This window comes from Cebidichthys violaceus, unplaced genomic scaffold, assembly GCF_023349555.1.
Source record: "Cebidichthys violaceus isolate CVI_PGR_0920_01 unplaced genomic scaffold, fCebVio1.0.p SCAF_44, whole genome shotgun sequence".
Classification (NCBI taxonomy): domain Eukaryota; kingdom Metazoa; phylum Chordata; class Actinopteri; order Perciformes; family Stichaeidae; genus Cebidichthys; species Cebidichthys violaceus.
In genome coordinates, this window is record NW_027176639.1 from 2,074,320 (window position 1) to 2,088,218 (window position 13,899).

At 46.2% G+C, this 13,899-nt stretch overlaps 3 protein-coding genes across 4 annotated transcripts; 2 read left to right on the plus strand and 1 right to left on the minus strand.

The window, feature by feature from the left end:
• The first annotated feature begins 448 nt into the window (after window positions 1–448).
• golga7ba (golgin A7 family, member Ba) lies at window positions 449–3,580 on the plus strand. The gene is made up of 5 exons (XM_068728953.1): window positions 449–518; window positions 1,730–1,855; window positions 2,060–2,212; window positions 2,305–2,406; window positions 2,519–3,580. The coding sequence occupies exons 1-5, from the start codon at window positions 507–509 to the stop codon at window positions 2,600–2,602; spliced, it is 477 nt and encodes a 158-aa protein (XP_068585054.1). The 5' UTR covers window positions 449–506; the 3' UTR covers window positions 2,603–3,580.
• A 499-nt stretch (window positions 3,581–4,079) lies between these two features.
• Window positions 4,080–9,025, minus strand: crtac1a (cartilage acidic protein 1a). Its single transcript, XM_068728940.1, has 14 exons — window positions 8,894–9,025; window positions 8,276–8,466; window positions 7,878–8,074; window positions 7,626–7,762; window positions 7,378–7,534; window positions 7,145–7,279; window positions 6,573–6,709; window positions 6,021–6,157; window positions 5,809–5,891; window positions 5,547–5,647; window positions 5,302–5,470; window positions 4,737–4,882; window positions 4,439–4,478; window positions 4,080–4,343 (listed from the first exon to the last, which is right to left on the minus strand). The coding sequence occupies exons 1-14, from the start codon at window positions 8,969–8,971 to the stop codon at window positions 4,336–4,338; spliced, it is 1,716 nt and encodes a 571-aa protein (XP_068585041.1). The 5' UTR covers window positions 8,972–9,025; the 3' UTR covers window positions 4,080–4,335.
• Window positions 9,026–9,147: 122 nt separating this feature from the next.
• On the plus strand, window positions 9,148–13,899 carry r3hcc1l (R3H domain and coiled-coil containing 1-like). Of its 2 annotated transcripts, none has more exons than XM_068728951.1 (7): window positions 9,148–9,398; window positions 9,773–10,256; window positions 10,362–10,549; window positions 11,199–11,269; window positions 11,576–11,671; window positions 11,756–11,896; window positions 12,637–13,899. In XM_068728951.1, the coding sequence occupies exons 2-7, from the start codon at window positions 9,795–9,797 to the stop codon at window positions 12,687–12,689; spliced, it is 1,011 nt and encodes a 336-aa protein (XP_068585052.1). In that variant the 5' UTR covers window positions 9,148–9,398; window positions 9,773–9,794; the 3' UTR covers window positions 12,690–13,899. The 2 variants fall into 2 exon arrangements, with proteins under 2 accessions (XP_068585052.1, XP_068585053.1); XM_068728952.1 differs by having other exon boundaries at window positions 9,148–9,371.

Consider the following 13,899-nt stretch of genomic DNA (forward strand, 5'->3'; position numbering starts at 1 on the left):
ATCCAAATAGAGAATCCACAGAGAACCATCACACACCTGCGGTTCCCCTCAGATCTACAGACTGTCTGGACTTATCTTAGCTCATTGTTTTGGTTTCATGGACTACAGCTGCTCTCATCAAAGGATTTCTGCAAACATCTTGCATCTGTTTGCAACAGATTTGTGTTCATATTTCAGAATCAGAGACGGTTTGTTGCCAAGTTTGCAAAGACGAGGAATGTGACGTAACGATAAACGTCACATCAGTAGAAGTGAATACTATCAGTAAAACCAACAGTGGGTTTAGTTTAAACTTACTCTCAGGGTCGTGGCTGTGCAACCTTGAATAAATCAGAGCCATCCTTGTGACACCAGAACCCGGTGTGAGAGATGAGTTCATATGACCTGAGCTGGGCTCGTGTTAGCCCCGCCCCTCGCCCCCCCCCCCCCCCCCCCCCCCCTCCAATCTGTCCCACTAAAGGATTTCAGCGCATCAGGGACGAGTCCCTACGGCGGCGGATGGCAACATGGCGACAGAGGTGAGCCTGACATATTATCTCTGTATTTCCCTGCCGACGGTTCCTTTACTACCATGATGGTACTACATGATGTACTACATGATGTACTACCATGATGTACTACCATCTACATACAACGGGTGCAGTGATCGCGCGGTGATTGAGGGCATCGCGTGCTGCACTCGGCTGAATCTGTGCCGCACGGAGCGGCTCGCTTCAGTCTCCGCTGACGGCTGCGTGTGTCCGACAGTCTCGTGCCACTGATTTTAATCTTATCTGCTGTTAAAACGTGTTTTTAAGAATGAGGACATTATAATGAGGACATTTTGAATTCAGCTTCATGGAAACTGAGACGCGTCAGAAACAACGGATCACCTCCGCGCGATGTTAAGCTGTTTTAATGTTTTTGTCTGTTGAGACGCCCCGTTAATCCGGTGATTTTGTGGACGGTGACCACACACACACACACACACACACACACACACACACACACACACACACACACACACACACACACACACACACACACACACACACACACACACGGAAGCATAGCGTCCAGCACCATGGACAGCAGCCACGCCGCACTGACCTTCCTCGCTGTTTCTCCAGCCTGCTTCTGTGCTTTCAGAAATAAAATGTAAAACAGTTTTGATCAAACATAAACCGCCTGATGCGTTCATCATTCTCAGCTGAAACACTTCATGTTAAGAGGTTGAGTTTCCTTTTATCAGTCTGCCTCATTGTGTTCCAGCTGATCGATCTGTTGTGAGCTGTAATGAAATGTGGTCCGTCTTCTGCGAGCTTTGCCCCCTGAAAGATCAGAGAGGAAAGTGTGTGTGTGTGTGTGTGTGTGTGTGTGTGTGTGTGTGTGTGTGTGTGTGTGTGTGTGTGTGTGTGTGTGTGTGTGTGTGTGTGTGTGTGTGGGGAAAGATAGTGTGTCCAATGCTGGGCTCTGCTCCAACAGACAACAAGGCAGAATGAGTGCCGACACCGAGCCGCAGTGATTGATCACATCTCCTCTGTCATCCTACATTTACAAACCGGAATCTGTTTGAACACATTGAGAGTGAGACCGGTGTGTGGAGAGAGATGAGCTCTCTCTGGGGACTCATTGGAGACATTCTGTGTCAAACCTCACTAACATTGTCTGTCTGTGTGTGTGTGTGTGTGTGTGTGTGTGTGTGTGTGTGTGTGTGTGTGTGTGTGTGTGTGTGTTTGGTCCTCCTCAGTTCCACAATCTGCAGGAGTTGAGGCACAGTGCATCTCTGGCTAATAAAGTCTTCATCCAGAGAGACTACAGCGAAGGAACCACCTGCAGGTTTCAGACCAAGTTCCCCTCCGAGCTGGAGAGCAGGGTGAGCAGCCAGCAGCCTGTTGTGTTGTGTTGTGTTGTGTTGTGTGGTCATTTGATCCTAGCCTGCTAATCTAACTGTGTGCATTTGAAGGTATATTTGTAGCCATCATAGGCTACAAATATAGCCTTTGACCTTTGTGGTCCTGTCCCGTCCCTCACGTTCTGTCCCCGTGTTGCCTGACCATCAATCCTACCCTGTCTCCAGATTGAGCGGACACTGTTTGAGGACACCGTGAAGACGCTGAACAACTACTACGCAGAGGCAGAAAAGATCGGAGGCCAGTCCTACCTGGAGGGCTGTCTGGCCTGCGCCACAGCGTACCTCATCTTCCTCTGCATGGAGACGCGCTATGAGAAGGTCAGACCTTCATTGAAGTCATTTTAATGAACAGTGTAGCTTGATGATTGACGTGTCGGGGATTCCTCATCTGACGTGTGTCCGTGTGTTAGGTGTTGAAGAAGATTGCCAAGTTCATTCAGGAGCAGAATGAGAAGGTCTATGCTCCCAGAGGACTGCTCCTCACAGATCCCATAGAGAGGGGAATGCGTGTCGTATCCTTACTCACATGTTTCTGGGTGCATGTAGACAAAAGCATTATCATTGATTTATGTTTAATTAACCACACTCCACAGCAGATGTTTGGCCCATTAACTCTACCACCAGATAGAGATATCAATCTATGAAGACCGGGGCTCCAGCGGCTCCAGCTCGGGGAGCAGCTCGGTGTCCGGCAGCACCGCTCGATGACTCGGTACTTCCTGACAACCACGTCCCCCCCGATCGCTCGCATCCCCGGAGAACTTAGGACAATAATGCTACTCTCGTTCCAACAGCTGGCCCACGCATCCCAAAGCTACGCTCACACAAAGGGTTCTCTGGTTCTTGACAAAGAAAGACACGCTGTGCCGGGCGGCCATCACATGCTAAAGGTGTTCAAGCTTTTAAAACAGGCGCCGTGGTAGTTTGTTACAAAGCAACGTGCATGGCGACGCAGTGGTGTTACCGTACGATGCAGTGTAACACTTTGTGTGATCGTACCGTTACCTTTCCTTCCTGTCCTTCCTGTCCTCGTTGAAGCTACCGCAGCTTTGTGTAATCAGGTGAGAAAAGCATGAAGGATGTGAGAGAAAGGAAGGAGGGAGGAAGTGTTGAAGACCACAAGCCTCACCAAACCTCGTACCTCAGCCGCACCACACCGGACCAAACCGGACCACACCGGACTGAACCTTTAGCAAATGTAAGGAGGATGTAGAAGCATCCGAAGGCGTCACAACGTTTCACCAAACACACACGAACTGGACGAGGAACCTCCTTCACCTGATGTAGATGAATGTGTATTTTATGTAGCAGATCTTCCATATTTCTCACATGAAGCCTCTTTTTTCTTTGTTAGACACACAAACATATCGAAGTACGAACCTCTTGGTTTCAATCCCTAAATTTTAGATTATGCAAAGACGTGCTGTGGATTGACTGCAGTAGTAAGTAGACAACAGACGGGTCAAAAAGTCTTCCTGAATCCTACCTGTCGTGTTTTAAATACACCCAGCCTTCCAAAGAACAACGACTGCCAAAAACTGGCTCACAATTGTGAATGTGTCTTTTGTTTTGGTGACATTTTGTGCAAGAGTGAAACTTTCGTACTGCTTGTTGTTTGATACACGTGGCAATGAGGTATGATGACCGGCGTCAAATAAATACTGTTTCATCACAGCTGCACAGCTCTTATTTCTGTCATTGAACTGAAAATCTACAAAACAGAACTTTCACTATGGCAGACATTAATAATGACTTTGTTCCATTCAGGTGTGACCTAAGCAATGACCATTACCCAGCATGCACTGTGGCAAGGCTCTGCAACTCATTATTAAAGCTGCACTAATAAACATTTTGATATTAATAATCAAACTCACTCTACAGAGCTTTTAGCTTGTTTTGTTTTGACACAGCTTTACTGTTTTGCTCCAGTCTCACCGCTCTCATCAGCTTCCTGTCCTTTGTACAGAGAGAGACCAGAGCCAGAGACCGTCAGGATTCAGGTCTTACTGAAGACTCAGTGGTCAAACATGCAGACAGCAACAGCTGGTGTTTGTTGCTGCTGTCAGTCAAAGTCTATGGAGTGTGGAGGTTATTTATGTACAGTATATATATGAGACTAATAGAACACCTCAAAGCACTGCTGAAGATATGACTGTTGTCTCTATTAAATGATAATCAGACCACATTGATTTGCAGCTGTTTATTAAGAGAGTTTTCCATGACAAATAAAAAATAACAACTATAATTCAGCAGTAGTGGTAAGCAGTTAAGAGAAAAATAGAGAAAACTATTATTAAAAAATATATATTAAAACTACTCATAGAGTAAAGAAAACAACAAGGCCTCTGAAGTACTCTGAAGTATTTTAAAGTATTTTAAAAGCAGGTTTTCTGTAACGTATCTTCCAGTCATGGAACATTTTGATTGCATATCAAGTTTCCTCACAGACCTGTAGAAACATTAAAGGAAATGAAATAGAAAACTAATATTTGATTTGAAATGTTTTACGTCATTTAAAGAAAGTAAATGGTTTTTATGTCTTACCTGCACAGCGGCCGTTCTTCACAGTAAACCCTTCACCGCACTAAACAAAAAGAAAGAATTCAAAAGAAATGTGTTGATTGATTTAGAATTTGCAGACGGAGAGAGTGTGTCAGCCATCAGTGACACGACTGACTGACTGCTGACTCAACAATAACAGGAAGAGAGAGGCTTGTGTCGCCTTCTGTAAAAACCAAACTGAAGTTGACAGTGAGAGGAAGACTGTCGGACTTTAGGCCTCTATCACGGCCTGGAGCGCTACCCCTGTTCATACTTCATGCCGTGGATCCGTGGTGCGTACCTGCGTGTCATCAGCGAGCAGAGACGACTCCCCTGCTTCGGGATAGGCCACTCCCACCACCGAGTTCATTTCACCAGGCCGGAGGGTACGAGCGATGGAGCTGCCGTCTGGCCAGGAGACGTCCAGCACCGTCACCCGATCGGATCCTCAAGGAGTCGGGGGGAGAAAAGAAAATCACTGAGCGTCACAAGAAGTAAATAAAGCTTTCAAAAAGTGACATCATTTCCTGTTAGCACAACATATGGTGTTACACGTTGAAGGAGGAGGTTGAGGGGGGGGGCAGAGAGCGAAATACGACAACAAAGATCCAAAGGCTGGAATCAAACCTGGGACGATGCTGTTTATGTGGCATGCTTTGTAACGATTCCTTTAAATCACCCTGTGCTTATAAAAACAACAAGTAAAAATGAAAACTATTTCTAAGTCAAGTTCAACTCATTGCTGCAGGTTGACGGCGGCCCCCGTCCGGTTTAATGCGATACAAAATAACTGATACATACACGTTGAGCGCTTTGACCCATTGTCTTCCAGTGTGTATGGATTATAACAGGAAAAAGGAAGTTACCTAAACCAAAGTGGGCGACAGGCTCCATCTCACACAGGTACCCAGAACCTCCGTCGATGATGCGAGTGTGAGCTCCGCTCTGACTGGTGAAGGCCGTCACCTTGGCTCCCCGGGCAAAAGATCCAAACTGGGTACGAGGGACGACCCGCAGCCAGTTGTTAGACGAGCCCTGATGAGGTGATGCAGTTTAGTTTGTGGATCTCACACACACACACACACACACACACACACACACACACACGCACCTGTGTAACCTTGAAGACAGAGATTGGCTGCTGGGCACTCTCTCCATGTGCCAGCAGCAGGTCCAGCTGTCCGTCCCCATCTAAATCTGTCACGGTGCCACCTGTCCAGAACAAACAGCTTCACTGTGGTGCTTCATCTGACAGCCGTGTCTCTGTCCATCTCACTCAGATAGAGAGGCAGCAGACGTGTCACGTATTCACTTAAGGGTAAAACATTTTCAGAATAAAACTGATGAAGACGTGTTGTCCAGTGTCAGCTGACCTGTTCCTCGCCCCTGCGGCTCTGCAGCATCTCCCACGTGGAGCTCCTGTATCAAAGGGTCTGCGTCCGCTCTTCTTGACACCCTGCCAACAAACACACAAGAATGTAAATATAGATAACAAGGCCAAAAGTAATCCAGGATTGCTGCCGGTTATTTAATAGTTCGATGCCTCTTATTGGACTTTGTATTGACACAATACTTTAAATGTTACCTGAACAGCCTGTTGGGGGCGTTGCCTCGATATGCAATATTGTTGAAAAACACCTCCAGCTCCTTGTCATTGTCAAAGTCAGCAGCGATGACTGTGCGAACAGGTGATGGGGCTGCAAATCCTCCAGTGGCAATGTTCTGCACAAAGGGAACACTGTCGAGTCTTAATGGTTTTCCGCCACTGTCCTGCTCTACTTTCTCACCCTGAATTCATCCTCCACTGTCCTGCTCTACTTTCTCACCCTGAATTCATCCTCCACTGTCCTGCTCTACTTTCTAACCCTGAATTCATCCTCCACTGTCCTGCTCTACTTTCTTACCCTGAATTCATCCGCCACTGTCCTGCTCTACTTTCTAACCCTGAATTCATCCTCCACTGTCCTGCTCTACTTTCTAACCCTGAATTCATCCTCCACTGTCCTGCTCTACATTCTTACCCTGAATTCATCCGCCACTGTCCTGCTCTACTTTCTTACCCTGAATTCATCCTCACTGTCCTGCTCTACTTTCTTACCCTGAATTCATCCTCCACTGTCCTGCTCTACTGTCTTACCCTGAATGTAGTGTCGCCGCCCTGAAGGAAGAGCCTGTGTGGGCCGTTCCAGTTGCCATAGACGATGTCTGTCTTTCCATCGCCATTGAAGTCAGCCAGTGCTGCTCCTCTGCCATGCTGGTACTGGTCCTCCACACCTTTAGACGTTGACACAATGTTGAAAGCCTTAGTGGAGCTACTACTGGAACAATGTTACACTGTAGTTGGATATGAATCATTTTTACAGCCCCTATGTGTAGGATTTGAATTCCTGACATTGGCGACCCCTAGTGGTAGTATCAGCCAGACAGCAATGCATTTTGGTACATTTTCATTTCAAGTACTTACTTACATGATCGGTGAGGCTGTGCACAGGCACAGCTGTGCTTTGCTAACATGCTCACAATGACATCAGTTTAGTGATAAACTAAATCATTTTCAAGGCAATCCGTCAAATAGTTATCAATCGATACTCCCAGAGCTACTACTGCTTAAACAGTCCGTAACATGAACTGTACTCAAAGACTACACTTAATAAAAAGTACATCTACTCCTGACTATACCTGCTTCTTCCCTTCCTGTTTCATACTCACCCGACTTTTTGGCCACATCAACAAACGTCCCGTCTCCATTATTCTTGAACAGGAAGTTGGGTCCGTTCTCGTTGTCACAGAACACGTCCGACCTCGACTCGCTCAGGATTGGTCCGACGACCACGCCGCGCCCACCTGCGACAGAGAGCAACGCCGTGAATGCTTCAGCTGATTCAGCACACCTTCTAAACATCGCAGACTTCACCTCTCCAACCTGACCCCTGACCCCTGACCTGTGAACTTGTTGACCCCGGCCTCGGCAGCCACGTCAGACAAAGCGACGACGCCCTTGGTGACATCGCTGGCAGCCTCGTCCATTTCGAGGAGCGCGTGGGGGCCGACGCTGCCGCTCGCATAGTTGGCCACGTAAATTGAGTAGCGGCCCGTTCCCTGCCGAGAGAGCGAGAGGAAGGTTTTCTTGGAGGGAATCATTGAGAAAACGAAAAAGAGGAAATAGAGATCAGATTGTGGGTTCACTGACCTTTCTGTCAACACATGCGACCGAACGTCCTGCCATGCGATTGGCGACACCACGACGCACATTGAGCTCGTCCCCCAGGAGATCTTCAAAGCGGCCATTCCGAAACTTGAACAGCTTGTCTGAATAGGTTGCCCTTCCTATATTAAAAGAAAAAGTCAGTTATCATGAGGATAAATCATTCAGCTACCTGGAATTAATGCAGGGGCAAAACAATGTTATGGACATATGATAAGAATGAACTATTTGTTTTACCAGAGTAGGCATCGTTTGTGTTGAGGAAGTAGATCTCCTCACGTCCATCTCCATCCACATCACAGGCAGTAACTCCAATAGCATTTCCTGCTTGATCCCTTAAGGCGTAGAATGGAGAGCTGCTGTCATCAATAGCAATGTTCACCAGCCTGTTTTCAGTGTGATTGTACTTCAGCACCAGGTTGGGCCCATTGTACCTGAGGGAGAACATCACACATTTGATTTGCACATATCGGTTCCCTTTCCCTCGTAGAACATTGAAAGCAGCGCCCTCCCGGTGCCTTAAAAATGAGAAAACACGATGTGCCGGTGACCCACCGTCTGCAGCCAACACAGCCTGAGTCTGCCACTGCTGTGAGTGATGAACGTATCAAACAGCAAACCAATTTCCCACTCACCCTGCCACAACCACTTCCAGGTCGCCGTCACCATCCACATCTGTGACAGCCATTCCGTAGTTCAGCTGTGTGGGGTTGTGCAGACTGTCGGGAGGAAGCGTCGTCTGCGTTATGACCTGAAACATGGGCTCAGAGCTCTGGGCGAGTCCGACCAGGAAGAGCAACAGACCTGAACTCCGCATCACTGCAACCTGGGGGAACACAGAGCACAGCTGGGTAATGCTTTTCAGTTTATGGTGCAGATTATGCACAAGCCATTTGTAAAAAAAACAGAACATACATAATGATGATGAGCACATAGAATGTGTAGAGACACTATGCATGAGTAACATGTATTTACAGGAAACTCCACCAATGGTATGCACCGGTTTTACACAAAAAAGCCACAACTTTTATTTGAAGAGATTCATCTCTAGATGCTTGCATACCATCCATAAAGTCGACATGTTGGATCTGCAGCAGAGTTTGTGCACACAGACGCGATATCAACGCTATCAGATGTTAGTTACTGTTATTAGTGGCATGTCTGTAAATCATCATGCACGATACAATCCTGCAGCGGTAATTACTCATGATCCGTGCTCGTTCCTGAAGACGTTTGGTTAAAATCCGTCTTACCTGCTGCTTCAGTGTGAACAGATCGACAGCTTCTGTTAAATGACGTGGAGAAGAAACTCTCCTTCTCTTTATTGACATTCACCTTACACAAGTTCTGTTTTGACTTTACGAAACAGCTTGTGTAACGGTGTGATAGAAGACTGACCAATCAGAGCGCCTGTTAGAATGTTAACCAATGGCTGAGCTGCACTTCTCTGCGCGTGTAACTGAGAGGCGGAAGTCTCTGTAATTACTGCGACGACACAGAAATAACAGATTGAAGCAACAACACAGTGAAATGTTTCTGCCACGGTATGAATGCTGACCTACGAAGACAAGTTCTGATAAATAAACTAATCTGAAGGTGAACAAAAAGTGCTCATCGTCCAGAGGGCTTCAGCTGTAGCGCCAAAGAGAACGCAATTTCCCAGAATCCTTTGTGTTCTACGTCTGCGTCAGAAGTGCGACGGAAATCTGTAGCAAAACAAGCTAGACACGGGTAAGCCGAAAGAAGAACAATTATTAGGTACGATGAATGTTTAGGAACGTTTACAAAGAAAATATACGAACGCAGTTAAAGATGGGTGCTCTTTGATATCGACGTGTATGTTTATGTTCTCAATAAACAATGATTAGAACCGCAGCGAGCGGAGGTGTAGTTAGCTACACTGGTAAGCTAACGTTGGTTAGCTAACAGCAGCGTCTTAGTTTGAATGCGTGTAGTCTCTTTGTAGTCTGTTCTCCCGGACTGATCCGGTTAGTGTAGCTAGTAGAACTACATGTGATTCATATTGTCCTTACATATGTGCAGGACTCGTTTGGAAGGCGGTTAACGGTTCATTAAGATGATATCACGTATTACATCGCCTCTTCTCATGTCTCCTGTCCTCTGTGATCCAGGTGTTTTTAGTGTAATTCAATAATGGAGTCAGAACAGGCAAAAGAAGACTGTGCTCCAAACCAGCCAGAAGCCACTCCTCCTCCTCCTCCTCAGTCAAAGAAGCCCAGTCAGGCTCCGTACGTCCCCAAGCAACGGCTCCAGGGCTCCAAAGAAAAGGCTCAGACTCAGGGAGAAGTAAAGCCGAGACCCAGGCCTCGCTACACGGACAAGGCGAGGAAGAATGCCAAGAACAAGAAGGACAAGGCCGGAGCGGCGGATAAGGGAGCGCCTGTTGAAGGAGGGCTACAGAATGGTGATCCTGATGTGAAGGAGGAGCGTTTACAGGATGCAGATATGGAGGTGAACGGGCAGCCCGAATCCACCAACGAAGAGGCCGACGCTACATCGTGGCTGGAAGCACCGGCCTCTGAGGAAGGGGAGGAGGAGAGCTGGGACACCTTGTTCAACGATGAGGGAGATTGTCTGGAACCGGACCTTGAAAAGGTGATAGAACACACCACACACAATCATTTGTCTAATAATGTTGTCCCCTCATCGTTTCCCTCTTCTCCCACCTGCTCTCACTTCTGTCACTTCTTCCCCGTCCAGCTGACTCTGAAGGACGGTAGAAAGAAGAAGTCCGTCCAGGAGCCCAGGTTTGATTACTACAACATGGACGGAGACGAAGAGGACGACGTCGACCTCACGGAGGATGAACTCGCTCACATTGTGGAGATCTACGACTTCCCTACTGAGTTTAAGATCGAGGACCTTCTCAAGTTATTTCAGTGCTACCAGTATGTATCATTCAGAGAACCTCCGCTAGCTCCTGCTGCATTTCAAGATCAACAGGAACCAAAGCACTTTAATGAAACCTCAGAGACTGTGGCAGAATCTGAAGCTTCAGTCAGGGTTCTATCGATCTGGATCAATATATTGATTCAAGGATCAACAATCTAATATCATCGATGCAAAGTTAAAAGAAATAGATACTTATCATCATCATCGTCATCATCTTTAAGATGCACCTTTATTCAAACATGTCCCCAGAGCCCAGTGTTAAAATGGTCAGAGCGTGATTATAGTCATGAGTGAATAGAAACATCCATCCAGCTCACCATCCTTTAATGATCAGAGGAAACCGACTCTCAGTGAACACCGGTGTGATGTTTTATTCATCCTTTATTTGAAATGCAATCAAAATATTAGTTTCTTGATCAAATGTATGTTTTAGGCCACTTTTAAGAATTTAAGCATATTTTGATGATTCTAGAAATAATATTGTGAATTATCTTTGTGATACCAGTGAATATCCTGTCGTTGTCCGACTGACCTCTTGATGTGGTATCGTGATTTTAACCCCTAGTATCAGTTTAAAGGTCTTAGTTTTTTGTCATAGTTTCTGCTGTTGTGAGACTATTATAATAATACTCGCTGTGTTTTCAGACAGAGAGGGTTTGACATCAAGTGGCTCGATGACTCTCACGCCCTGGGCCTCTTCTCAAGCCCCATAGCAGGTTAGTTATCTAGTTATCTAACAGAACATTCTGCTCTGCGTGTGAATATCATCATCATGTCATGTTTTACTGCCTCAACAGGAGGAAATGTGTTGAATGAAAAGAATCCGTGGACATGAGTAGATCCTGAAAGTCTCAACGTCATTCTTTACTGCTGAGCTTCTCTGTGGTCTCGTGTGAATCTGTTTTTGACATCATCTGACACACGCGTGCTTTTTCAGTTTTATATATATATAAGTTATATATATATAATATAATATAAAGTACCATGTAGACCTGTGGAATTTGTCTGTTTTCCATTTCCAGCTCGTGAAGCTTTGAGGTCCAAGCATCCTCTCATGAAGCTGCGACCTCTCTCCAAATCCTCCTCCGACACGAAGGCCAAAGCCCGTAGCTGCTCAGGTACAAATGCCTCTCCGGTTCTTACATATGCAGAGACGTAACATTAGGTTTATCCGTCATTGTGTTTCTTCTTGCGATCCTCAGACTACCTCCTGCCTGCTAAAGAGAGACCTCAGACCAGTGCAGCGCTGGCTCGCAAGCTTGTGATCGGTGCCCTCGGTGTGAAGAGCAACCAGACGAAGGAGCAGGGCGAGGCCGAGCGGAAGAAGCTGCAGGAGGCGAGAGGTGCGTTGATAACGGAGATGTTGTGTTCAGCTCATGATGAGGCTGGTGTTCTGTGGTCATACGTCTTCTTTGGAAGTTCTCTCTCTACTAGTAGCTGTTTAGGAAGCAGACCTCCCCTCGAGTGGGATGTCTCTAATGTGACAAATGGTTTAATGTGTGTGAGGGTCGAGCAGGTTGTCTGTAAGAAAGAACGTCGGTTCCTCAACAAATAGATGTTGAAAACATGCCACAGTCTGACCTAAACTCTGCACCACAAGGTTTCCACCACAAGTGGGAGCTGTTTTTATACTTTACTGATGGAAACTGATGCCTAGAGAAGTTGCCCTCGGTCCACTTGTGTGCAGATCTCAACAGGTCTATAATCAGTAAAGCAGCCGTTTCCCGTCACAGATGGAACATAAGTATATAGGCACAGAAGACCACAAATGGCCAGTCAGGAAGTCGGGCCTTGAGTATAGAACACTAAAAACAGCTCCTTTGTTCTGAGCATGGGCGCTCTGCTGAGCTCTCTCTGTATGTCACAACACACACGGGACGTCGGTCACAAGTACATCTTGTCCTGAACATGGCGTCCTCGGACCGGACGCCACATCCGGTCTCACAGAGAGATTCATGGACAGCTCTTCACCACGCTGCACGAGGAGAAGACGCTGATGCACGTTTAGAGCAACAAACCTAAGTTGTGTGCAGTTAACAGCTTGTCTGATCGATGTGTTGAACTCTGTGATTTTATCTTTCAGAACTAAAGCGCCTGGCAGCCAAACAAAAGGAAGACGCCTGGGAGGGCAAGTGATTGGACAGAACTGCTGTTTCATTTTAGTTTTGTAGATTTCTTCATTCAGCAGAGGCTCAGGTCTTCTGTTTTCTTCTCTTGCTCCGTTTTTGTCAACTGGCCGCTCCTCTTCTTACCACCACATTTCACAGAAATGGATTCCCACCATTTCTTTCCTTCTTTTTGGCCACAGTCCTTCCCCGACCGTTACCGGAGGTCTCATCGTTCACTGTCCGTCTGCCTGCGGTGTTGCATCAGATGAAAGGGTCCAGCTATTGTTCTGTTCACTTGTATGTTCATACTTCCGTGCCGAGGCTGAAACAAGCGACCCGCCTGCGTTTCCCTTCCTGTTTGTTAACATTGTAGCCAGTCTGTAGTGGAACGCAGTCTAACCTTCTGTAACTGAATAGATCTTAGAAATCATGTTTGTCTTTATATGATTTTTTTTTTTACGTTTTTAAAGATGACCCAAGTAAGTCTTGTAAATGTGAGGGAAGCAGAGTTTCCTGTTGATATTCATGACACACAGTGCATCACTCTACTCTATATGAAGACATTACTGACAGTGTTTGACATGTTAGCTCGTATTATTAAACACTTTGTGAGAAGTCAAAAGAAGCAGCTACTGGTCTCATCTGTACAGTTTCAATGAGAGGAGCCTCTCTGTCCACCCAGGACTGATGATGATGATGATGATGATGATGTTGTCAGATTTTGTCTTCATGTTGCTATCCGGTTAAACATAAAGACATTTTACGGTTTGTTGTTGGGAGGAAAGTGAACTTGATTGTTCCTGTGGTTCTAAACCGACCGAAACATGAAGTTCAGCTCTCATCTAACCACGCTGAACATTCAGGAGCAGCACCGAGTCCATGTGTAACGTGTCTGTAATCAAGCTAAAGAAATGAACAAGTAAATATTCACCACAACCGTTCAACACGTTGTGAATAACGTTTCATTTGAAAACTACATCGTGAACATCTAGTAGTGCGGTGTCTTAACGTGCGCAGCGGCTGATCTAGAGTCAGTGAACCTGAATGAAGCAGATATTGTGTTTTAGCTGCTTTGGTTTTATGTTGTGAAGCTGAAGTAGATCCATGACATGAGCTGTTGAATAAGGGACGTTCAGCTCCAGTGAAATGTTTCCGCTCCCGTTGAAGCGTTACGTGATCCAGTAGTTCATCACAGCTTTTCAACCTGCTTTAGATTAAAGGCTTTGTTTCACCCTCAA

Coding starts and splice junctions, on each gene's coding strand:
- r3hcc1l (XM_068728951.1), top strand. CDS start 9,795: ATGGAGTCAGAACAGGCAAAAGAAGACTGTGCTCCAAACCAGCCAGAA. Junction 10,257..10,361: donor TGGAACCGGACCTTGAAAAG/GTGATAGAACAC, acceptor TTCCCCGTCCAG/CTGACTCTGAAGGACGGTAG. Junction 11,897..12,636: donor GAAGCTGCAGGAGGCGAGAG/GTGCGTTGATAA, acceptor TTTATCTTTCAG/AACTAAAGCGCCTGGCAGCC.
- golga7ba (XM_068728953.1), top strand. Junction 1,856..2,059: donor CCTCCGAGCTGGAGAGCAGG/GTGAGCAGCCAG, acceptor CCCTGTCTCCAG/ATTGAGCGGACACTGTTTGA. Junction 2,407..2,518: donor TAGAGAGGGGAATGCGTGTC/GTATCCTTACTC, acceptor CTCTACCACCAG/ATAGAGATATCAATCTATGA.
- crtac1a (XM_068728940.1), bottom strand. CDS start 8,971: ATGTCAATAAAGAGAAGGAGAGTTTCTTCTCCACGTCATTTAACAGAA. Junction 7,535..7,625: donor TCGCATGTGTTGACAGAAAG/GTCAGTGAACCC, acceptor CTCTCTCGGCAG/GGAACGGGCCGCTACTCAAT. Junction 5,648..5,808: donor GCCGCAGGGGCGAGGAACAG/GTCAGCTGACAC, acceptor TGTTCTGGACAG/GTGGCACCGTGACAGATTTA.